Genomic DNA, 26,009 nt, shown 5'->3' on the forward strand with positions numbered 1-26,009 from the left:
TTCATCACAATAATTCAAGATGTGAATTTTGTATGAAGAAATGTAGAATCAATATTGTATGTATATAAAACACAGTCAATATAATACATTTCTCCAAAATTTCTTCATGTACCCATAACTACAGATACATCCAGAGAAATGTATTATATTAACTGTGTTTATGCATGTATAGCATATCGTACATCCCCTGGATACATCTTCCACAGCTCTTGCATGGCAAATTTAAAAGAAAAAACACACAAGGAAATTGGTCATACTTCTAGTAGCAAATACTACTGTGCTCATTGGAATAACACAACTGAATACAATATAATTACCCTCATCAAAAAGCATATAAATTATCAAGAACCAAAACCTAACTTGTCTACAATTTTAAATGTGCACCAAATAACTGTAATTTTATCCACAGCTTCTCAAGTATTTAAATTAAGATATTTAATTTTCCCTATGTCAAAGATGCTTTTTCAAGAGTTACTGCTTATTTTATTTTATTCTTCTAGGAAGCTTACCAAGTACTTTTGAATATTATATCATGAAAATAGTGCATGTATGAATGCCTTAGAATTTATAGCAAATATGGCTCCAGACTTCTAGTCCATATGAGATCTGTCCTGAATTCTACACATAAATCCTTCAGTGAATATTATTTTGCTGTAAACAGAGAATAGTCTATAGTGTTCAGAGTATTTTAAAATCTATTTTTAGCTAAATCATTTTCTCTTTTTGTTGAAGAAGGAAAAACAAACTGAAATGTCAATGCTTCATTTTATATAGGTGTGTTACTGCATTTTTACAGTATTTAGACTATTAAAAACTTTTTTATTCATATGTAAAATTATTATAAAGACAATCACGATGTTCATGAATAGATTGTGTTCAAACTAAGATACAGGGGGAAAAAACACTGAAAGAATGAAGTATTACACTTTTGTGGAAATAAAAGTAAGTCTGCAGGAGAAATAGTCTCTAGGAAGCTTTTTCGCTATGGCAAAAATGGAAGAACCCCCCCCCCCCATGTACCCTGATCAACCTAAAATTAGTCCTTTCTAATTCCCATTACAATACATGAGATTTCAGTTAGTTACAACCTATTTATATCACTGGGACTTCAATGTAATTAACTTTAGATTGGAATTTACCCAGAAAACCTTTCAAACTAATTATCTTGCAACTCTTAGTCTTTCTAATAAGACTATCTTATCTATTCCCAAAGTCAAATTTTCGAGCTGATATGAATTATTACTCACATTCATCCTCCCTCAATAGTTTTTAAAGATGACTTGGTAATCTATTTCAAGGGAAATATTTCTTAAGATAAAGTAAAATAATTTCATCTGCTTATTTTTGTTATCTTTTTTAGTTAAACACCCAGGTGTTCTAGGTGGTCATGAATTCTGAAAGGTAACAGTCTTACATGCAAAAATAAATTGTGTGAATTGGTTCTTAATTTTCAAACGGCAGATTCATTGATTTTAGGTATCTTAAGCCATCTTAAGGCCTATTAAACAGCTAAAACCCACCCCTGAAAAAATATAGGGTTTTTTTTTGTACTGGTATGCATTTGAGATCTATTGACCACCATAATTACAATTATTCTTCCAAATGTAAATGATCAATGAATGGAAAATTAATTCACAGTTGAAAGACCAGACTTCCCACTTTATAATAGCTATGTACATTTTACTGTATCCTGCATTAAAATATTACATAAAATGTAACTCATTTCCTTTCTTTCTGATATGTACGTTTAAAAGCAAATATGTATTCTAGATATTTTGATATGTAAACATTCAATTGGATTAAAGTAAATAACTTCCAATCCAAAGAGTGGACACCTGTATTTATATTATAAAAGGCAATGGCGATATGAATACAAATAAGACAATCAATTCAGCACACTCTTTTCCATTCATGCTACCTGGTCTCATTTTATATGCTTTCTACAACACAAGGATCCAGCTTTTTTCTTTTACCACTTGGCAATATCAAGAAGCTGAGGATTTGTGTGTCTAAGTGTTTCATTTTATTAGAATAACATCTAATAAAATGTTTAGCTTCATAAGTTATGTGGGTCTTTTTCTACATCAACTTATTTAAAATAGAATTAACAGACACTGAATTCTGGAGTAATTCAAATAATTCAAGACAATTTGGATATAGAAGTTTGAGATGAAGTTCATACTGGATAATGTACATATATTAATCAAAAAAGGAAATAACAGGTAAAATAATGTTTTTCCAATACTTCAAATATAACATTTATGGAAATCATCGCTTTCTCATTGCATTCATCAAAGCTGCAACAGGACAACAGCCATAGTAGCCTAAATCACTACCTGCCTAAAATCATCTTGTCTTCTTGTCTGAAACGCTACTATGTGGTATAAGAAATAGCTCTCAAAGTGAACAATTTCCACACACAAGTCAAGGCCTCTAAATATTATGGTAGATAGAGATATACACAAAGTGGAAAAAGGGGATAGCAGCAAAGAAAGGAAAACTCCCCAGGAAAACAGATGTATACAAGTACTCCTTGAATAATTTATATGTCATAATATTTTTCTTAAATTTCTTTCTATAGTATGAAGGATGTATATTTGGCATTTCTGGTAATAAGAAATTATTCATGCATTGTAAATAAAGGCATCCACATTTAGCAAAATTAATAAGAATTCCGTTTTATCTGCAACTGGTATAACGAAGAGTTAAGAAGGGGTGTTGAATTCATGATACCTGATTAGAACTAGCTTTTTCAAGCCTGTCTATCATAATTTCAAATTGCAATGGTTTGATTTCCATCTTCCGATTAAGCCTATTTAATAATGTTTCATCTTCCGAGTCCATATCATAATCAGGTTGTTCATTGTCCAGGTTAAAGGCTGAAACACAGAGAAAAAATAGTTTAATTTAAAATGGCATACTTAAATGGATATAAGTATGCTAATGAACTACATGTGGCTGGGAGGGGAGGGGCGGAATGGCTATCTAGTTCAAGTATTGGAGACAAAAGACATATTTTTATTACTGGTCAAGCCATTCCCTCCACCACTGGGAAGAAAGATTAAATATGTCAGAGCCACAGAGCACCTGAATTGCAGAAAAATAGATATTAAAAACTATGGAAAAATAATACCTTTACTAAAGAAAGAATTATTAGGATTAATACAATGAAAAAAGGTACCGTTTGCAAAACATTTACAAGAAACCAAGTGGTGAGATATTGGATCTTAATACCCTAAGTCAGTAGACTGTTTTAAACACATTTTCAAAACAATAGAATAAATTACGACAGAGAATGGAGAAAATCATATCATAATTTTAACACAACCAAGTGACCCTTATAATGATCACTTTATTTATCACTTCTTTACTGGCATTTAGGAAAGGCTGATTTTAAAATGTTGTATTTATTATTGAATTTATATCCTATCTTAAATGCCACCCATATCATGGTTAAATAAATAAAGTTATATCTACCTTCCTTTTTTATAAAAGTTTTGAATATGAATATCAAACAGCGATGAAATCAATGCAAATAAAACTAAAAACAAAAATTAGAATACATTTCATTAAATGAACAAAGGCTTTGGGACGCAGATACATTTCGGCCTCTTTTCTAAAGTTTGCGATATCTGAAAGCAAATACTTCTGGTGAAGTGTATGCCATAGGCTGGCAACTCTAGAGAAGGATATATCTGAGATGTAGCATAGCGAGCTTCTGACAGCAGAGAAACCTGGCAAGTTTATTGTGTGATAGGCTATGATTTATGTTACTCACCCCATCCAGTGTTGAGATACTGAGTTTACATATTTTTGTTTTAAAAGTAAGCCTATTCTAAGGCTTAAAATATTAAAACCATTCTTACTGGACAGTGCCAAATCATTAATTCTTTTGGCTTCTACCGCTTCCACTCTAAATTAAAATTGTAACAGATGAATTTGGAGTAAAAAATGCTAAAAGAAGTTTTCATGTAAAAAATAAACTCACAGAAACATCACAATTGTCTTACATAATCAGCAAAATATTTTGTTACTCGGTTATCCCATTTAAGAACTAAAATTTAGCTTTGGGCTTCCCATTTTTTCTAAATGGTCAATAATGGCAGAAGTGATAAAAGATAAGCAGACAAGAAATACACTGTTTTTACTCGTCATTAATATGTACATGCATCATTCATATATTACCCGTTCATGAACCTTGATGTTTTGAATTCTTTTACAACAATAACACAAAATATAATAGGACAGGATAATATAAAAATGATATCAGAGCAGAAATGTCAATATTAAAACTAATTTTAAAGCTATAAAAGACCCAAAAAATCTTCAGAAGTATTGAAAGGACAACAGACTAGAAGTCAGGTAAATTTTCTTAAACAATTCCTACTTGCCTCATAACAAGTAGGAATTGTTTAAGAAAATTTATCTGACTTCATAACAAACAGGAAATGTGCAGAAAGACCTTAAGCAGGTTATCCTACATGGCTTTTGAGATCAAGCCAGTACAAGTAAGACAAACCAATTTTCTGAATATCAGAACATAAAATTTAGAAATTTGATGTGTAAGTACTTTAGTCCACAAAAATAAGAAAACAGATTGTTCCTTTACAACGTGAATTTAATCATAACTTCCTTCTCTTAAACGCATTCGTTCAAATCTCTCTCAAAATACCTTCCTTCCCATTCTGTGGTTTTGACAAGCAATTAAAAAAAAAAAACAAACAGTAGTTAATGCTGTACTTACGCTGAATATGAATGAACTGCTTTGGCTGTTTAAATTCTCCTTTGTACAGGCGACTGTAATAGTTGACATTGCTTTCTGCTTCAGGAACTGGAATAACCATATTCTCTTTCTTTTCTCTGAAGACTTGCTGTGCCGAGATTGCTCTTTGCAAATGATGTTCCTAAAAAAAAAAAGCACATTATTTTTATAAAAGCAATATTTTCTTTTATCAAATAGAAAAAGTCTAAATTTGGGGGATGTTTCCTTTTAGGACAGGGAGATACACTGCTTGTCCTTAAATTTAGAAGGACAATCTTTGAGAAATAAAAATCTTACTCAGGCATTTCCACATCAGGATGTAAGTTAAGTTTTGCGGGAAGGGAGGGAGGCCGAATCCAGATAATATAAAGCATAAAGCAAAGGCCTGACCTAAGCTCTTTTAATTCCATTAATTAAAAATATCTTCAAGATAAAAGTCTGGGGAAGCTATTTACCCACCTTTCTAAAACCACAAATAAATAACATAAATATGTGTGGGCAAGCACTGTAAAAAGCAGCTTTAAGAGCAACTGACTATTATAAAGTTTTTTCCCAAGACAGATGTGGTAAGAAGATGATACTTGGCAAAAAAAGAAAAAAAGAAAGATGTGTGAAGAATGAGGAAAGCAAAGCAAAGATTGATGTTCATTTTCTGCAATGTAAAGAGAAATAACAAAACAGACTTAAACAGAAACTCTTGCAGAACAGCACATCTAGCAATCAATAAATTGAAAAGTTAAAATATTTTAAAATATTAATAAAGAACAGGTCTAAATCTCTCTCTTCATACTGTAGAAACATTCCCTCTCAAAGTAAAAAATAATTCCAAGGTTTCTTTTTAAAACAAATCCCTTTCACCCATTCTATCAGACATGAACTCTAATACCACAAATATACCTATCTGTGCAAGGGCAATTTTTCAGAGAAACTGAATATTTTGAATCCTTTATATACCCCTATACAGTACAATTTAGACTGCTTCACACAATATACCCATTCAATTTTTTAATGCACATGAAGACACAGAGAGAATTCCCAAAGTTAAACATAGATAAAGGAAGATAAGTGTATATGCTATACAGGTAGTCCTTGATTTACAGCTGTTTTAGTGACTATTCGAAGTTACAACAGCACTGAAAAAAGTGACTTACAACCATTTTTTCACAATTACTACCATTGCAGCATCGTCATAGTCAGGTGTTCAAACTGGTTACATTTATGATGATTATAGTATCCTGGGTCCATGAGATCATCTTTTGCAACCTTCTGACAAGCAAAGTCAATGGGGAAGCCAGATTCAATTTAATAATCATGTTACTAATTTACTAGCAAGTGTACTTTGGGTTTTACTGATTAGATTGATTTGTTATTATAGAAATGGCTAGTTTATACTATTATGGAAAAATAAAAGGTTTAGGTTCGATGTTAATGCCTTATTCTACTGCAACAGAAGGAGTCGGATGTCAATGCCTTTTTTTCCTTCCCTTTCTTCCACACTTTTCTCCCCTTCCCCTCCCCTGAGTGTCCTGCTATTTGTTTTTATATTTTTGTATTTTATATTATGAAATAATAATAAAAAGATTTACAATATGAAACAACTGCAGTGATTCACTGTGGCAAGAAAGATAGTAAAATGGGGCAAAACTCAACTGTTTCGTTTAGCAACAGAAATTGGAGGCTCAATTATTGTGGTCTTAAATCAAGGATTACACCAAGTATATAATCTATATTTACTAGGATATGTATTTTCTATGAGATTGTTGAAAGTAAAAAAACCCTCAAATAAATTAGCATTTTTAAAATAACTTTGACATTAAAAACTTATTGTTACACAATAAAGCAAGGATTAAATTCATGATTTTCAAAAGATATAGTGTAAGATATTGCTGCAAATTACCATTGCTAACTATGAACCAACTCACAAAAAACTATTATCTCCTATAATTAATTTCTGAGCTATTTCAAAGAATATCATAATTGAAGGGATTTCATCAATATAATTTTCAACTCTACCCAATACTGGAAAAGTTTTACTTTTAAGTACAGCTGGATCCATCTTTGGATCCAGCTGTACTTAACAACTATCGTCCAGTCTCCAACCTCCCCTTTATTGGGAAGGTTGTTGAGAAGGTGGTGGCCTACCAGCTCCAGCGGTCCTTGGAGGAAGCCGACTACCTGGACCCCTTCCAGTCCGGCTTCAGACCTGGTTACAGCACAGAAACCGCTTTGGTCGCATTGACCGATGATCTCTGGAGAGCCAGGGATGGAGGCCATCCCTCCATCTTGGTTCTCCTTGACCTCTCGGCGGCTTTCGATACCATCGACCATGGTATCCTTCTGCGACGACTGCGGGAGGTGGGGGTGGGAGGCACTGTTTTGCAGTGGTTCTCCTCCTACCTCTCGGACAGGTCGCAGTCGGTGTTGGTCGGGAGACAGAGATCGACCACGAGGCCCCTAACATATGGGGTGCCGCAGGGGTCGGTCCTGTCCCCCGTACTATTTAACATCTACATGAAACCGCTGGGCGAGATCATTCGGAGGCACGGGATAAGATACCATCAATATGCGGACGATACGCAGCTGTATCTGTCCGCCCCGTGCCAACTCAATGAAGCGGTGGACGTGATGAGCCAGGGACTTGAAGCTGTTAGGGACTGGATGAGGGCTAACAAGCTTGTACTCAACCCAGAAAAGACCGAGTGGCTGTTGTGTTTCCCTCCCAAAAATTTGGCTAGTGTTCCACCACTCAGGCTGGGGGGTCAAATTTTACACCCCTCAGATAGGGTCCGCAACTTGGGAGTCCTCCTGGATCCACAGCTGACCTTTGATCACCACCTGTCGGCTGTGACCAGGGGGGCATTTGCCCAGGTTCGCCTGGTGCGCCAGTTGCGACCCTACCTGAACCGGGAGGCTCTCACAACAGTCACTCGCGCCCTCGTGACTTCTAGGCTGGAATACTGCAATGTGCTCTACATGGGGCTGCCCTTGAAGAGCATCCGGCGGCTTCAGCTAGTCCAGAATGCGGCCGCGCGAGTGATTGTGGGTGCACCTCGGTTCGCCCACATAACACCTATCCTCCGCGAGCTGCACTGGCTACCTGTTGATCTCCGTGTGCGCTTCAAGGTGCTTCTTACTACCTACAAAGCCCTTCATGGTAGTGGATCTGTGTACTTGGGAGACCGCCTCCTGCCAATTACCTCCTCTCGACCCATAAGATCGCATAGATTAGGCCTCCTCCGAGTGCCATCTGCCAGCCAGTGCCGGCTGGCAACTACGCGGAGGAGAGCCTTTTCAGTAGCAGCTCCGACCCTCTGGAACGATCTCCCCGTGGAGATTCGTACCCTCACCACCCTTCAGACCTTCCGCACAGCCCTCAAGATCTGGCTATCCCGTCAGGCCTGGGGGTAAGACCATAGCCCGCCCCCACCCGAATGTTGTATGAATGTTGCTTGGTTTTAATTATACATTGTGTTTTTTGTTATTGTATGTCTTCCCCTTCCATACAAGTTGTTAGCCGCCCTGAGTCCCCTCAGGGAAAAGGGCGGCCTATAAATAAACTCAACTGAAACTGAAACTGAAGTTTTATAGTAAAGCAAATTACTAAATCACGTAAGTCTTTTTTTATCAAATTATAAAAAAATAAGGCAAAAAGACAGAATGTATGTAGAAGTTAAATTTAGTGATAGCAACTTTATTTATTTGAAATGTTAAACGTAAGCTCTAATTAAAAGGAAATTGGAGACAGAACCTCACACCAGCCATTTAATGGGCTCCATCCCGCTCTGGGTTCCCCAGACCCGCTGACAGAATCAGGTCTTCAGCGCCTTCCAGAAGAGTGTTAAGAGTGGGGGCCATTATAATCCAAAATATGATTTATAAATTAACATTTTATATTGTCTAATCATGTATCTAACAATTGTAAATAAATCATTATCAACAAGAAGAGTGAGTATGAACAGCGTTTATTACTTATAGCAATCTCCCTGCATACTCCGAATTCTGAGCAGGGGCATTGGTCTTACCTGATATGAATCAAAAATACATTTCTGTACTTTCCTCTGAATATCTCAAGCAGCAAATTCCATGGTTTACTAATCTACCTTGTAAATGAGAAAGAATCAAATAATAAAACAAGTCCATATGTAATGCAAAGCCACAGCCCCATTCATTACTGTAGCCAACCATAATGTGTTATAGTTTAGCATATTTTATGAAAACAATTCTATTCTTGCTAATGAGCCAATAGCTCATATTCATCTAATGAAATTAGAACCTAGCTTTTTTCAGGCCCCATCCAATCATGTAAGCATTATTCAAAGCTTTGACTGAAAATGTATTTCCAAAAATAGCTCTGAATCTAAATGGAGCTCAGCATTCTTAGAAAGTGAAAACAATTGGTGAAAGCAATTTCATATCAAAGCATTCCTAGCTTCTCAAAAGAAAAAGGGCAATTAAAATAGGAATTTTGTGGCAAACTAGATGGAGAAATAGATTGCAGGCATTTTGTTTTCGTTATAAGAATATCATGGTTCAAGTAAATAAGAACATTAAGCTAGTTTCTGGTGTGACTTTTTGCATACATTTTATATGGAGCAGGGAAAAGTGCTACCTGTTTTCCACAATATCTATGTTTTATTTATGTCCTGTGTGTCCATGTTTATGTGTGCTTCTATAAACATTATCTGAATATTTTAATAAAATAGTTTTGTTCTGCTGTGTGATATCTAATATGCAATTAGTCAATACAATATCTTGGTTATCATTTATGAAATCCAATCATACCTTGAAATAATTGTAAAGATGCAGCTCTGGAACAACATAAACCCAGGAAACTGATTGATGGCTTCTCTATGTAACTCTACAACATGGGTCTGTCCCAACTATACCAATATGAAACTGCAAAGACTATAAACCAGATTGGCCGCATACAACATCAAAGTTCACTATATACCTAGAAAGAGATATATTTCTCCTTATTAACAGTAAAATACAAACAAACAAAGCAAAGAACTACTCAAAGGAGATACCGTTTTTTTTAATACTACAAGAAAGTGAAAGGCTAAAATGTTGAGGTTTAGATTGAGGATTAGCTTTTGCTCATGAAATGAGTTCAGTGAGAAGTCTATGATACAACCAAAGCTATTTGCTGATGGAATGAAAGATATGGTTGCAAATCTGCATTCTCTCATAGCTTTCCCAAGAGATAATCTATTAATGGTGGTGCAGTGATCCAGTTTCAAAGGGAAAAAGGTGATTTGGAATACTGTGGATATAGTTAAAAACATCACCCACATGTGTTCTTGATGATGTTTTCACCTTCAAATCTAAATTGCTACACAACACTAGAACCTGTAACTACTTTAATGTTAATTCAGATCTCCTTATTTCTAATAAAGTATGACTAAGTAGAACACTAGATAAAAAGCCATTGTGTCTTTCTAAACATACAACTAATGAACAGTACGGTATTGTATTTACAAATTTATATTATGCTTTATTTCAAGGTTTTTATTAAGTGTTCTTTCTTGACATCTACTAAGATTGTAAACTTGCAGAGCAGATTAAAAATGATTAATTCTGAAATAATGTTTTGTAACGCAAGCCAAACCTCACAATAATTATAAAATATTAGTTAAGCAAATTATTGTACAGGTAGAAATATATATTAATCACATTATAATATACTGTCTAATTTGTTCAATCTCAAGAAAAAAGCTTTCTTTAGCAAACCAAATACTCTTGTCAATATAAGGCATTATTATAATGGACGTTAGTCTTAACTGATACATCCGTTTTCTGGAGGTGGGGATAACATCCAGGAATGAGTTTACTCCATCTGTCATCCAATTGGACTGAGTCTGCAAGCTGTGATGACATGCCTCCTCTGCTAGCTCCTCCCAGCTTTTGACGAAGGCATCACGGCAGACTAACATATGGCGCTGAAGAAATGTCTCCTCTCAGACTCAGGACTGGACACATATCCGGGTGGGGCTGGATGCTATTTCCACTTCCCAGAGAACAGGTATATCAGGTAAGACCAACGCCCATTCTCCATAGTGGTGGAGATAGCATCCAGGAATAGAACATATCAAAGCCTGGCTGTTCTACGGGTGGGCCGTTGTCCGTTCCGAAGTCCCGTGAACTGTGTGTACTCTCTGCAGCACCCGCCTGCCAAAGGTAGCCTCTGCCAGGGGGAAGGTGTCCAACTTATAATGGCAAATAAATGGGGATGGAGAGGTCCAGGTTCGACAGATCTCTTCTAACGAGGCCTGCGTTGCCCATGCCGCAGTCATCTGCAAACCAAGGCTTTCTGTGCCAGTGGGGCACCAGGAGCAGGAGCTTTGCCTCCTCCTCAAGCATCTTCCTGATGACTCTTGGGATGAGTGGAAGAGGAGGAAAGGCATACAGTAGTCCTGGTGTGGAGAGCATCTGCTCCCTCTGCTCCTGGGGCTGCATATCTGGTGTAGTACCTGTGTAGCTGGCTGTGGCCTGGGGTGGCCAAGAGATCAACTACTGGAAGGCCGAATCGTTCTGTCAGTTCCTGGAACAGGTTCGGATACAGGGACCACTCCGCGTGATCGACTGGAGCTCGACTAAGCCAATCCACCTGTACATTTGCCACCCCCGAGGTGTTCTGCCTTTATGGACAGAAGCTGTTCGGCCTCATGCATGAGGTACCAGGATCAGGTCCCGTCCTGGCAGTTGATATGGGTCTTTGCGGCCGTGTCCGTGAGGATCAGAATGTGCCTGTTTGCCACATTGTCCTGAAAATGGATGGGGGCCAGATGGATTGCCCACAGTTCAAGCCAATTTATGTTGTGGCTCCGGTCCATCTGGGACCATTGATCTTGCACCATCCTCAATTGTAGGTGTGTTCCCCAACCAAAGAGGCTGGCATCTGTTGTCAACATCAGGCTGTCCAGCTCCCTGAACTGGCAACCCCTAAAGATGGTTGGGGACAACCACCACCCCAGGGACCAGATTACCTCTGGTGGTATACCTGTACCTTGTCTGACGAGCAGCTCCTGCTGGCCATCTGAAGTGGTAGGAGATGCCACTGGAGGCATGTGCTGTGGAGCCAAGCCCAGGGACAATTGCAAAACAGGAAACCATCTTTCCCAGTAACTGGGAGAGCTGGAGCAGCGGTACCTGACGTACTCTCCATACACAGTCTGCCAACACCTGTAGACTGGACTGGCGCTCTTGGGAGAGGTAAACCATGCACTCCATGGTGTCTATGATTGCTCCCAGATGAAGCAGGTGAGTCGTTGGGGTGAGGTGGCTCTTGGTGAGGTTTTTGAAAACCCGTACTCCTGGAGAATTTGAAGCATAAGCTTTCCGCCTGTCCTGATCTGGATTGAAGGATGTTGTCTAGATAGCACTGGATCCACACTGGCATGGTGCAGAGATGCCCCGCTAATTCTGCAAGCAGCTTGGTGAACACTCTGGGAGTGTTTGAGGAAAGGCCGAAGGGCAGGGCTTTGTATTGGTAATGGTTCCCCGCATAGAAAAAGCGGGAACTGCCTGTGGGCAGGAAGGATGGGCATGTGCAAGTATGCCTCTGTGAGGTCCACTGACGTGAGGAAGTCGCCCCTTTTGACACCCTCAGGGTGGAGCGAGTGCATCTTGACCCACTGGTAGATAATGTAACGGTACAGATGCTTGAGGTCTAGAATTGCCCTCAAATCCCCCAAGGTCTTTGGAATGATGAACAGGAGGGAGTAGAACCCCCGACTCTGTTAATCCTCTGGAACCGGCTGGATTGCCTGAATTTCCAATAGATGTTGGATTGCTGATCCCACGAGGAACCGCTTTTCCTGGTGCTGTGATATGGGGCACCTCCTGATGAAAAACCTCGGGCGGTGGAGAGGAACTCCAGGGAGAGGCCAAATTTGACCGTCTCCTTGACCCAGGCACCCATGGTTATGTCCTCCCCATTGGCTGGCGAAGAATGCCAATCGGCCCCCAATGAGAAGGTTTGCTAGGCAGTCACTTCTGACAGCAAAAGGGACAAGCTCTGCAGGATCTCTTAGGTGGAAAAAATAGGCCACTCCTACCCACCCTGTCCTGCTGATGTCCATGTCTGGGAGGGAAACTGTCTTTATTGACAGGGGAGGTTGAATCCCTCATCCAACCTTCGAAAGGATGAGCAACAAAAATAAGGACGAGCCTCAGCATGTCAATAAAGGGATGGCAGAATTTTGCACTTGTCCCAGGACTCAACCAGAAGTGGTTCTATGGAATTCCCAAACAACTGTTCCCAAACAACCGTTCCCTGGTGAAGGGGGCAGATGCAAGTCTCTACTTATGTCTCATGTCCACTTGCCACTGGCAGAGCCAAAGAAGGCATCTGGTCACTATAGATAAGGCAATGGATTTGAATGCAAATATCGCTGTGTTCAGGGAGGCATCTGCTGAGAACTCCATTGCTGCCTTCAGTTTATGAATATCCTGGTGTGACCCAGTATCACCAGGGGGGATCCTGTTTTGTAGTTGCTTTAACCAGAGCAATGAAGCTCTGTTGAAAAAGGGGGGCACAATGAAAGCCTTTACCATCCATGCGGCAGCTTGATGACCCTTCTCTAACATCTGTTCTGATCTCTTGTCCTCCGGCTGGAGGGCTTCCTCTGGGGAACCCATCATGACGGATGATGCTGACAAGGCCGCTACAGGAGCATCTACTATGGGAACCTCCAGGGCCTTAGATTTAGTCTTCTCCTTTAATATTATCTTCCTTTATTATGGTATATTCCCGTGAAGGTGAACCAAGGCACGCGTGCCACAGGTGGCATGAGGAGCCATTTATTAGGGCCCGTGAGGCATTGCCCTGTCAGCTCCAGTGCGCTTGTGCACGTTGGCCAGCTGACTTCGGCCTTCATTTTTGGCTGCTTTTCACTCTTCGGAGGCTTCCCTGAAGCCTCCAGAGGGCAAAAAACAACCCAAAGCGCAAACCAGAAGTTCGGACTTCCGGTTTGCGTGTTGTGCCATTTTTCTCCCTCCGGAGGCTTCAGGGAAGCCTCCTGAAGCCTCCGGAGAGTGAAAAACAGCCCTACAGGCAACCCGGAAGTTTGAGAAAGGACTTCCTGGTTGCTCATAGGGCCAGTTTTTGCCCTCCGGAGGGCCTCCAGGGGGTGAGGGAGGCAGTTTTTGCCCTCCCTAGGCTTCTAGAAAGCCTCTGGAGCCTGGGTCCATCGCATGCCAAAAGTGTGGGGAAGGCGGGGCTCACACGCATAGAATTATGGGTGCGCGCACAACCCCCCTGCGTTCCCCCCATTTTTGGCACATTATGGGAAAAAGGTTAGCTATCACTGGTATATTAAGGTTAACATAAGCCCAAATCCTTTCTCCAATTCACAAGTAATTACTTTGTAAGCGGAATTCATTTCTCTTTGATAAATACAGTTCCTTATTTTAGTAAACTACTTAAGAAATTGGTACCAAAAAGTTGCTCATAATTTATAACCAATTCACTGCCAGTCTACAGGGATAGCAATGGAAAAGTTTCTAATCGTTATAGATTGAGATTTTTATTTTTGTAATGCTTGTAGATAGAGAATAAAATATTTTATTAAACTTTATTTAGAAAATAAAGACTAAAATACTTCTACTGTAGTTCAATTCCTCAATGCAAAACAAGTGCATTAATATCCATTAATATGCAAAGACCAACACCAAAGAACAGTAAAAGTACTGATTTTGTATTTCACTGCAGCATCTAAAGGTAGCTAATATTTATGCTTCAGGAAGAATGACAAATTCTGTGATATGCAACACAGAAATAAAATGAAAAAAGTGTGCTAACTTGTAAATTCTAAACCTGTGAAAAACAGTTAAAGAGGTAATTAGAAAGCAAAATATTGTGAATGAACAACTGTATTCATTTTTCAGTCATTGAAGAAAGTTTCCTCAGGTCAATTCCACCTGCATGAGTATACACACCTGCTTTACTTTGTCAGCAAATCTGGCAAAAGGGTTGTCTGTGTTTGCACATAAAAGGCAGGTAAATCCAGGAACCTTGAAGCAATTGCATTGAATCTTCTGACAAAGGGACGCTTTGCTTGCTTCAACATTTTAAGGAAGAGTGCTTTACTTGCACCAACATGTTTCTTGAAGCATTCCTTATAATCTTTATAAGGCCTAGTAAATCCCACCAAAAAAAAAAACAGGTGTACGATGATGCCAAAAAGTCTGGATCTTTAACCTTAGTTTTGCAGTCTCTAAAATAAAAATTAACCATTTTTATATAGGGATATTAAAAGTGGTTATCGAGAATGATTAGCAGTAAATTTCTGAGTCTGTCTTCCTCTCCAAAGAATCTGCTGTTGCACAAGTGTTGAAAGGGAAAATCACCAAAACTGGAGATAATTACTATGGTTTGTATCAAATCTTACTTCAGACAAACCAGTATTTACAGGACCCTCTTAACTCTCAGGAGAAGGCTTTCTAACTGCACCATTGGACCTGCAGCCAACCAGTGTTTCAGATACTATTCAAGGAAGATTTTTTAAATGTATACTGTGATTCTTGTCATTTAGACAACAGTAAAATATGGTAAGGAACATAAAGTGAACAATTATGACTAAACAATAAGAGTTTTCACTTTAAGTTGCTACGTCACTAAGAAATTTATGAAAGGTAAAGTAGCAAGTACTGTACAATTTAAAAACAACAACCACCAGGTATATTGTTGTTAGAGATCAGAGACTTACTACACCAAGTAATTCTGTTTTACCACAACCAGATAAAGGAATAAATACAAAAGAATGTAGGAAGAATGATTGGAATATAGATAGAAAAGGGAATTTGCATTCCAACAGATTTCATTATTTATTCTCTTTTGCCTCTCTTCGGTGGCTGTCCATGCCAACTACAAGACCTAAATTTGGGGCTCTTTTTTGAAATATTAAAGGGCAAAACAGATAGTTGACTTACACCCCAAACACTGAATATTCTGCTTATGTCCATTCAGTAACATCATGACTTTACACTCCTTGCAACTCTTACAGGATGTTTCTATTTTTTTTAAGTCTCCTACTACGAAAAAAAAGTTGCTCATTTAATTGTTATGAGAATGGCGTTTTCTATGTGTTACCAATAGTTTGCATGTCTATATTTCACTCTCTTTCCAAGCCTTCTCTCTTATTTTTCATTGGGCATTAATGTATATATGCATATATCAAATGATACATTTTTGTTAAAAGCACCCTGTTAAATAGCAATGCTTAGGATTCATCATTCATATTTAAAAGGATATAGTTCATATTTTATTCTATTATTTTATTTTCAGTTCATTTAAACTTATTTTTGTTTTTTATGGGCATGAGCCATGTAGATTAAGTTCCGGGTGGCAAATAAATATAATAATATTATTGTGACAAAGTTTTAGTAGCATTTTGAGGAATAATATTATTATATTTATTTGCCACCCGGAACTTAATCTACGTGGCTCATGCCCATAAAAAACAAAATAAGTTTAAATGAACTGAAAATAAAATAATAGAATAAAATATGAACTATATCATTTTAAATATGAATGATGAATCCTAAGCATGGGGTAGAGAAATCATAATAAAAGAACACAAAGTATTTCCTTATGCAAGTTACTATAGCAAATGTCTTTAAAGTATTAGAATAAACTCACCTTATGTAAGCAAGAAAAGCTTATAAAATATATTTGTGTAACTTTTTTTCATTCTGAGGGGGCAGCTTGTGGGTATAATTGCCAAAAAAAGTATATAATGTGATGTGTAGAATATTTTTATTTTTGTTTTTAAAAAGGTGGATGGTAATGTATATCCCAAGACATCAAGATATATGTCCTGGGAAAAGGAGGGACAATGTGGGGGAAGGTACCATTGTATCTACAACACTAACATGTTTTGACGTAACGTGTATTACACACAGACATACACACACACAAATTATATAGCAATCTTCAAGAGAAATCTAATTTTTATAATGAAAAATGAACCAGCAAGACTTAGAAACATAGGGCTGGTATGGCCCTTGAAGATCTTATAGTCCAACTTTCCTTTGCAGCATAAATGTTGTTGTTGCTGCTGTTAATTGCAAAGTCATGTCAGACCTATTGCGACCCCATGGACAAAGTTCCTCCAGGCATTCCTGTCCTCTACCATCCCCTAGAGTCCATTTAAGCTCACGCCAACTGCTTCAGTGACTCCATCCAACCACCTCACTTTCTGTGATCCCCTTCTTCTTTTGCCTCAATCTTTCCCAGCATTAGGCTCTTCTCCAGTGAGTCCTTCCTTCTCATTAGGTGACCAAAGTACTTGAGTTTCATCTTCAGAATCTGGCCCTTCTAAAGAGCAGTCAGGGTTGATCTCCTCTAGGACTGACTGTTTGATTGCTTTGCAGTCCAAAGGACTCACAGGAGTCTTCTCCAGCACCATAGTTCAAAGGCCTCAATTCTTTGGCGCTCAGCCTTTCTTATGGTCCAACTTTCACAGTCATACATTGCAACTGGAAAAACATCAGCCTTGACTATACGTACTTTTGTTGGCAGGATGATGTCTCTGCTTTTTAGTATGCTGCCTAGATTTTTTTAATACGCTGTCTAGATTTGCCATAGTTTTCCTCCCCAGGAGCAAGCATCTTTTAACTTCTTGGCTGCAGTCCCTATCTGTGGTGATCTTGGATCCCAGGAAAATAAAATCTGTCACTACCTCTATTTCTTCCCCATTTATTTGCCAGGAATTGAGAGGGCCAGATGCCATGATCTTAAATCACATGATCTCTACTCAATGATATATTTGATATGAAAGCATTTTAACCCAATAAATAGTTCTTTCACTAGACCAAGGGAGATAATTTTCATATATTTCTCCCATTTTTTACAGTGCCTAAATCTCATTTAAACCAATCAGAGGGTCACAAAACAAAAAATAATAATTTTTGTCAATTCTCGTTCTAATAATGGAAGGACACAGCTCCCATATACACACACACAAACCCTTTATCTACAAGGTCTGATATGTGTGTGTGTGTGTGTGTGTGTGTGTGTGTGTGTGTGTGTGTGTGTTTTCGTAGATTTTCATGGGTGTAGGTATGCTGGTCTTGTTGTATTCGGGTCTTTTCCCATATAAGATTGAGATTGTCTTGGCAATGTTTCGGCGAGGTCTCACTCGCCATCTTCATGCTGGACTTTTCGGCTTAAAGCATGGTCAGAGCTGCCGTCTTTTTATAAATCTTGGTGGGGGTGTGTGGAGTGCTGGCTTTGTTTCAGTAAGTGGATTGACTGGTTGTGTGGTTGTATCATGATTGGTAGATTGGTGCTGATTGGTGCTGGCTGTGTGTCTGTTGTTGTTTTGTGTTGTAACGGCCTGGGTGGTGGGTGGGGCTCATTTGTTGACTAGGGTTGGTTTCCAGCTGTCTGGTAGGTGGGAGGTATTGTCACATTTATTCATGTTGTGGGGGTGTTTCTCTATTTCGATAGCTTCCATAATTTTTCTCTTGTTGAAGTGTTCAGTTTTGGAGATTAATTTGGTTCCTTCAAAATTAATTTCATGTCCTGTAGCTTTAAGGTGCTGGAAAAGGAACTTTTTTTTCTTTTTTTCTTACTGCGTTCTTGTGTTCTGCGATGCGTGCATTTATTCTCCTGTTCATTTGTCCTATGTATTTTGCAGGTCTTGGCGTATTCGGGTCTTTTCCCGTATAAGATTGAGAATATCTTGGCAATGTTTCGACGAGGTCCCACTCGCAGGTGGAACCTCGTCGAAATATCACTAAAATACTCTCAATCTTACATGGGAAAAGACCCGAATACGCCAATACCTGCAAACCTGTACCCGTGAAAATCTACAAATGAATGAATATATATATATATATATATATATATATATATATATATATATATATATATATATATATATATATATATATATATATATATATATATATATATATATATATATATATATATATATATATATATATAAATATAGGAAATAGGAATTTGAGACTCAACCAAGTCAATGCAAACAGAGTTTGTCATAGAAAAGTTGACATATTAATATTATACTTCATGTGTTTGGCTGTAAAGAAAAGATATTAGTAATATGTAAAAACTAGGAACTGTGGCTATGGATATACTGCACATTTTAAAAAGACCCTGGATGATTACTGAAATATATAGGGAACATTCACCCAAATGCATTTCTGTAACACAGGAGCAAGACCTCTCTTTCCAAATTACTTAACTTCAGCAATTTATTTCTCAACATCTTTTGAGGGGGTTGTACTTTCATTTGTATGGTGTCCACTTAATTACACTTAGTTTATCAGAACTATCTTCCTCTCCAATACATTTTACTAGAGTTTAAGAAAACAATCCTTTTGAAATTAAAATGACAGACCTTAGACTTTCAGAGTTGCTTCATTTCTACATACCATTTTTTGACGTTACTCTATAACCAATGTATCCAAAAAGTATGATGACATTTTAACAATTTTCAGCAGTTTCTAATAATATTAAAATGCAATGTATTGTATTACAATTTTCAGCTGTTCTTATTTTTAATAGACAAATCTTTAATCATCTGCAAATTACTGTAGAAATAGGTTCTACTATATTCAGTGGTACTTACTTCAGTGAAAGTTCGCATATATTTGACTCTAATTACTTTTAAGATTTACCACTATTATTTGTTATAGAAATTGTATATGAAATGCTTCTATGTTGAGTACTGGCTTTTTCCTGTGTTTCAAAATTGAAACTGAAAATCTTTTAACCCAATCCACTGAAATAACAATTAAATCAGAGGAACTACATTTCCATTACACTGGCATGTTGACTTAGGCTACTTCTATAATATACAATTCCTGTAAAAGAAATAACCTCTGACTTAATATAGATTGGGAGATGTCATATATTGTAAATTGTAAATGTTGTAAGATAGCCAAAGTGAGGGCTCACTCACATAATATTCTATTGGAAGCAATGTGCTGAAGTCTAAGTCAGGCCAAATGTAACTTTTTTCAGCATGTTTTTGACGGAAATCCGCTCAGTTCAGAGCGAAGATCTAGCTCCAAATGGGCAAGGCAAGGAACGAAAACAAAACTACTATAAACTAACTAATAAAATTAAGGAAAAAAATAAACTACTCGACTAGAAATTAAAGTATCAGAGAAAATTCAGCTAAGGCTGAGAAATAGGTCCTGATGGGCTTGGATTGAATTGAAAAACTGAGGCTAGAAAGAGCCAGAAGGCGTGGCCAAAGAATTTCAATCCAGTCCTTGGGCAGTAGGACAGAATTTAACCCTTGCTTGGACACTCCAAGCAGTGAACAGGAGAATATGTATATTTATATATTATATTAAAACTCCAAGATATTTAATAAAACTTTAATCTTTAACTAGTGTTTAACATGGAGCTCCAATTCCAGTAAAGAAAACAGCCCTGATTAGCTGTGGTACACACCTAACACATTATGGTTAAACAAATAATGGAAAAAAGTGGAGAACTGAATATTTTATGATGGCTCACTGAATGCTTTTAACAGATTCTGAAATTAGAAAAGCTTTATTTCTATATGTGCCTGGGGCCAAGAAGCCAGCCTTTCTTTCCCTATCATCGTAATTCATTTTGGGCAGCTAGGAAGTAATTAAGGATGGAATAATGAGAGCCATGGATCTTCAGCTCTCCTATCAGGTCAGTTCTCAACTGAAAAGAATTCATGATTGAGATCTGGTTGATTGCTATATAGAGGTTCAGCAATTTAACAGAAACTCTACAATAATTATTTTTCTATATTGTATGACATATAATCACTTCTATATTTTAAGAGTCCAATAAGTGAATATATACTAGTCAATAAATCAACTTGTCTAAGTCTGTAATTGTATCTTATAAGCAAAGACATTGATATTTTCCCCCCAAAACTCTTACAATATCAAATTATTGGGCTAGTCAAAAGGCAGTGTTTTATAGTTTTCCGTTTGCCTTAAATTACAAGCAATACTACAAATTGCTTTACTATTCCATTTTATATTTTTATTTTGTATTTATTCATGACTTCATATTGGTTGTATCTCACTTTTCCTACAGGATCTCAAGTGGCCATATATGACATTCATTCTTACAAATGTATATTCACCCGGTAATTTTGCTCATTATATTCCTTTCAGGTAAATAGAACGAGGAATATGATGGCAGAAAAAGACCCAGTGATCCATCGAGTTGCCCTTTGTGTTTTTTGTTTTTTATTATTATTATATTATTTAATATTTCTTATATTTTTGTATTAATTTTTGTCGGATATCACATGATCACCATATGCAACCCTCTGCCAGTTTCCCCCCTAACTTTGCTTGCTGAAAGCTGGCAGAGACGACCACAAATGGTGATCATGTGACTGAGGAACGTAGCCATTGTAAATGTGAGCCAGTTATCAAGTATCCAAATCAGAATCTATCACCCACGGGGATGCTGTGAATGTCACAGCTATAAGAAACAATTCTACGTTACCCTGTTCAAGGCTGTTGGAATTTCAAACGGTTACTGAATGAGGACTACCTATACAGACAGGTTAATCAATAAAATAGTACATTGCTTAATACATTAGAAATATAACCTGTCCTGTCTAAATATATTCAGCTATAGAATTCATTTATCAACAAAAAGTGAACAACTCAAAATTATTTAAGAAAAAAAGTTTGTTTAACAAAAATCTTAAACCAGAACCTTAAAACACAATTGAAATATTATAGAAAAAACAGAAGAGTGATTGTAGTAGTTTGGGGTTATGTAAATCCTACTTAAATCTAATTGGGAGTACAACCCGTAACTGGGGTCAGTCTTTAGACAATAAATCAAAATCAGTGTCTGGATTTGCAAAAAAAAAATCCTAATTGTCTAGCAAGGGGAAAAAACCACAGATATAAGTTTTTTAAATGATGTGAAGCTTTTCATATGAAAAGCCATTTTTAAGTTTTATTGTATCTGTAATTTTATTATTTTGAGTAACACATCAAATTTGCCAAGATACAATTTCTATATTAGGGAAGGTCCATGTTAAATTTTGGGAGATAATTAAGTGATACTTGTACAAAAAGAAAAAAAATGAATAGGACCCTCCTAAAAGCAATGGAGCACTAGAAATCTCAAACTATTATTTGATTTGTTTTCCATCAAATCATTCCATTCAGTAAACTAGGTAATCTAACTAATGCAGTTCACAAAATACTGTTATGTTTATACAAGTACTCACAGTGAGCCTGAACAACAAAGTGGAATGAGTCATAAAACTAAGGAGCTTCAATTTGCAAGATGCTGTGGGCAATTAACCAAACTACTGTAACAGATCAAGGTCACTTTGAATTGAAAGCAGGTGTTGGTCACAACATCCAGTATTCCCCTCCTTTCCCATTATAGCATTTTTTTTAAAGGGAGGTCTCCTTCTGAAACACATCTAGCCTCAACAAATTTTCAGTTTCTGAAGGTTTAAAAGCAGAAAACAAATATATTCATCCTATTCTGACTAAATAAAATATTTTAATAGGTGAACTAAGCTTCATTAAACTCAATGCCACATTCTCAGTTCATAATAATCCCATTTCATATTCTCCCTACTGTCAGGCCCATGAGTATACTGTACATAAGATACACCATGTATTTTTCTCAAACATCAAAAAGAGCAAAACAAGTTAATGAGAATATAATCAAGTGCAATACAACTCAGTTTTATAGAATTTTTTTTAAAAATCCCTTCATTGATTGCTACCATACTGTTACATAGAATAAACTGCAATCCAGAAATGAAGCTCTGCCGGATGACACCAGATTGTCTTGGTGGTGTTTGCCATTGATAGTGAGCTATTTACAGGGGATCAGTTGCATTTTAAGAATCTCCCTGTTGAAGAAGCTACACTCATGCAATCATGCATTCGGTTCCCCACCAGGATCACTTGGACACCCTTGGAAGCTCCAGAAGTAGGATATGAAAGCTGTAATAACTGAGCAGTTATTTCCTACAAACTGATACTGAGAGGAAGATTGCTCTGATAGTAGAAGGAATATATAAGTCACTATGACTAAAACATAAGATTAGATACTCCCAGAATCTATTTGGACAACACCCCACTGAGATCTACAGCCCAGCAGAGTAGACTTTTTCACTTTCTCTTTGCCATCTAAACCTGATTTTTTTTTTTATTAGCAACCACTTGCAGCAGAATAGGCAGAACATTGGATAAGAATTCAGTCATGCCTGGAGAAACTTTCCATGAGAATAAACATGACTGATTCAGTATTTACTTACTTTATATAATCTGTAAATTCATAGAGTATCTAAAACAAAAATATGCTAAAATACTTCGGAATAAATGCCACTCTCTTTGGAATACCTCTGAGTAAATATAATTAGAACTGACTATAATTTTCCAAATTCTCTCCCTATGATTTGGAAGTATTTTCCAGTAAAATTAATGGATTATGATGAAAATGTCAGTTTGTATGCATTTATTAATTTGTATGCATTTCAAAATAACAGAAAATGTTAGCATTATGGGAATTTTATTTAAATTGCTTTATTAAAATTACACCCATACATAGATCACATTTTATATCTGGTTTAAGAGGATACTGTTACCTTTAAAACCAATTTAACTAGCTGTTTAGACAATTCCACTTTTTGCAAATTAATTTTACATTTGAGTAATGTTATTTTGTTTTTAACTAATCTGTAGAGTGAAAAACAAAATCAACAAAATGTGTAAATATTACAGTTAGCTTTACAAACATACTTCTGACAGAAAGCTAGCAATGAATTAGCAATATTAAAGCACCACTTTAAAATTCATAATAAAAAAGAAAACAGATGTAACTACAAGCTAACAATCAAGAACTACAAAGCTGTCTATTTTAAAAGGCTAATGAGAAAGCCAATCATAAAGAAGTGCAGCCTTTGTTGATGTTGACAACTCCAACCTCTGAAAAACCAATCAAATACAATGTGGGCTGGCAATGAGGCGGAGATATCTCTTCATTGAGGAAATTCCTAAGGACATTTACTATGAATTCTGTATGCACACATAGCCCTTGTTATGAGCAATTTGTGTACAGTTAAGCTAAAAATAAAATGATAGATATATAAAGTCCAGTTTTTAGGGGAAATAATGCACTCTTTACCCAAGCAAGGGGACAGACAACAGCTATTTTCTTCATAGAGATATTTAAATACAAACGTTGCACAGCAGACCATGGACAATTACACATGCAGCTTTAAAATTAATTTCACAATGGGATCAAATGGGATCTATAGATTAGTACCATGTGTTTGTAGCAAATTAGACTCAGTCATTGCAAATATCTTCATGTAGGGAAAATAGTTGGTTTTCATTTGTCAGTGACATCAGACAGGCCTGTTAACTGATCACAAGTTATAATTTTATGGACACATATTGACTTTTAAAGTATTTCTCACCGAACTGTGTGAGTCTCTGCAATCCTAACCATAGCTAAATTTACCCCCCTATAAGCATACATAAAGATTTCCGGATTTCCAAAGGAAAGAATTGCATTAGAACGCTTGTCCCAGGAGTGAAAATAAAAACACTCCAGACCTGTCAGTTAACAGATGAGAAGATTATATAGAAGAAATTCAAGATGTTTTACTTTGCCTATCCTATACATTAGTCAAAGCAACTGACAGCTTAAGCCCATTTTCCCTAAGCATGGATTGGAAAAGCATAAGATGTCAAAGAAAAAAAATGGGGGGGGGGGGTCTCAAAGCCCCAAAACAAAAGGGCACAGCGTTATTTCATGAAAATGTAATAGGGATTCAAGACTTTGCTCGCTTTCCCCAAAACTACGATTTGCCACTTTTATGCAGACGAAGAGCTACCCCCACTGGCTGCTAAAGGAGCCGTCAGCTTCAAAGCGAACCGAGGGGTGGGGGTGGGAGGAAAAAAAAGGGCAAAGCCTGTCTTATGAAGAATTGAATCCCTTGAAACAAGGACTCTCCTTCCTCGGGCTATTGGGAACTCTAGCGGTCTTCTATCCAAGTCGCAAAGGCCCGGCTCAAACACCGAAAACCCGACCGCGGAGCAAGACAAGCTCCTGGTTTAACAGCTCACAAGACAAGTTCCGGCAATAGCGGCCGGCGCGCAGACTTTTCCATTCAGGGACGCCTTTTGCGCTTCCTTCCAGTTACGCTAGCGTAAGGCCTCCCCCTCTTCCCCCCCTCCTTCCCTCTCCCGCTAATCAAAACACTTCGCGAGTCCTGGGCAAGCAAGAAGATGGCGGAGCAAGGCCCCGCTTACGGCAACGGAGGAGAGTTTACGCTGCGCTCTTTACGCAGGCCCCATCGGAAACGTGCGCCGCTGCGGCGGGAAGCGTGCGTAGCGGCGCTTAGTGAATGCCAATGGCCTATTTCCCGTGAGGGGAGGGGGACGTCTGATAAACAATGGTGGGCCCCCCCGCGCGGCTCCCTTACCGATTCCTCCTCCTTTTCCATGCCCGTGGGCATCTGCGGCACGGCACGGTTGATGGAGACGCAGTCATTGAGGTCGGGCATGTCCTTGCCGCGGTAGATAGGCAGCGGTTTGGCGGCGTCTAGCGCCCGGGCTCGGAAGGAGAGTTTGCTCATTGTCTCCCCCTCACAATAACACCCCGGGGCCGGGCTGGGGGAGCTGGGGGGGGCGAGGGGGACCCTCACTACGGCCTCACCGCCGCCTCCCAGCCGCTCCCGACCCCGGCCCGACACACCATGGAGAGCCCCGCCGCCCCGGAACAGCTCCCTCGAAGAGCCGCCCGCAGCCCTAGATCCGCGCCGGGGTCGCTCGATCCGCTCCCTGCGCCATGGCAAACATGGCGGACATTAACCAAAGCGGCCAGCGATCCCGGCAACCAACGCGAGAGCGGGGAACTGGTGAGGGAGGGGGGGAGAGAGGAGAGAAGGGAGGGAGAGCGAGCAGGCAGGCAAGCAGGCAGGCTGACGGGAGGGGGGACGGTGGAGTGAGCCGGAGAAGAGAGAAGGAAGGAGCCCAGGCGGCTGCGTGCGCACTCCCAGCCGGCAACCAGCGGCAAGCGAGACGTTTCCTTCTCTCTCGCGCCCCCCCCCCACCGGCTTGGTTGCCGAGGGAGAGAATGTCTCCCGTCCGTCCTGCGCCCGAGCCGCTCTACGCGCATCCCACAGAGGACCAACAGACGCCCCCCCTCAGAGGGGAAGAAGCCGTGTCGGTGTCTCCCCCTCGCCAGCTATCTTTGCATACGCACACACATCCTCCCGCC

At 38.4% G+C, this 26,009-nt stretch overlaps 1 protein-coding gene across 3 annotated transcripts in view; it reads right to left on the minus strand.

Annotated features, from left to right (window-relative positions):
* The window catches only part of EPC2 (enhancer of polycomb 2), a 45,841-nt gene extending 20,298 nt beyond the window's left edge, over nucleotides 1-25,543 (minus strand). The window contains exons 1-3 of one of the 3 annotated variants that reach the window (XR_015696068.1): nucleotides 25,213-25,543; nucleotides 4,745-4,904; nucleotides 2,734-2,879 (exon numbers count right to left, since the gene is read on the minus strand). Coding sequence is in view for 2 of the 3 variants with exons in the window: in XM_087710663.1 (XP_087566789.1) it covers nucleotides 2,734-2,879; nucleotides 4,745-4,904; nucleotides 25,213-25,365 (459 nt within the window). In the remaining variant the exon portion in view is untranslated. The remainder of the gene's footprint in view (nucleotides 1-2,733; nucleotides 2,880-4,744; nucleotides 4,905-25,212) is intronic. The other 2 variants (XM_087710663.1, XM_014067903.2) reach the window with 2 other exon arrangements.
* Nucleotides 25,544-26,009: the final 466 nt, after the last annotated feature.

The sequence above is a fragment of the Thamnophis sirtalis genome, unplaced genomic scaffold (genome assembly GCF_051295495.1).
Source record: "Thamnophis sirtalis isolate CommonGarterSnake01/CBP01778 unplaced genomic scaffold, rThaSir2_p1.2 scaffold_1, whole genome shotgun sequence".
NCBI classification, from domain to species: Eukaryota; Metazoa; Chordata; class Lepidosauria; order Squamata; family Natricidae; genus Thamnophis; species Thamnophis sirtalis.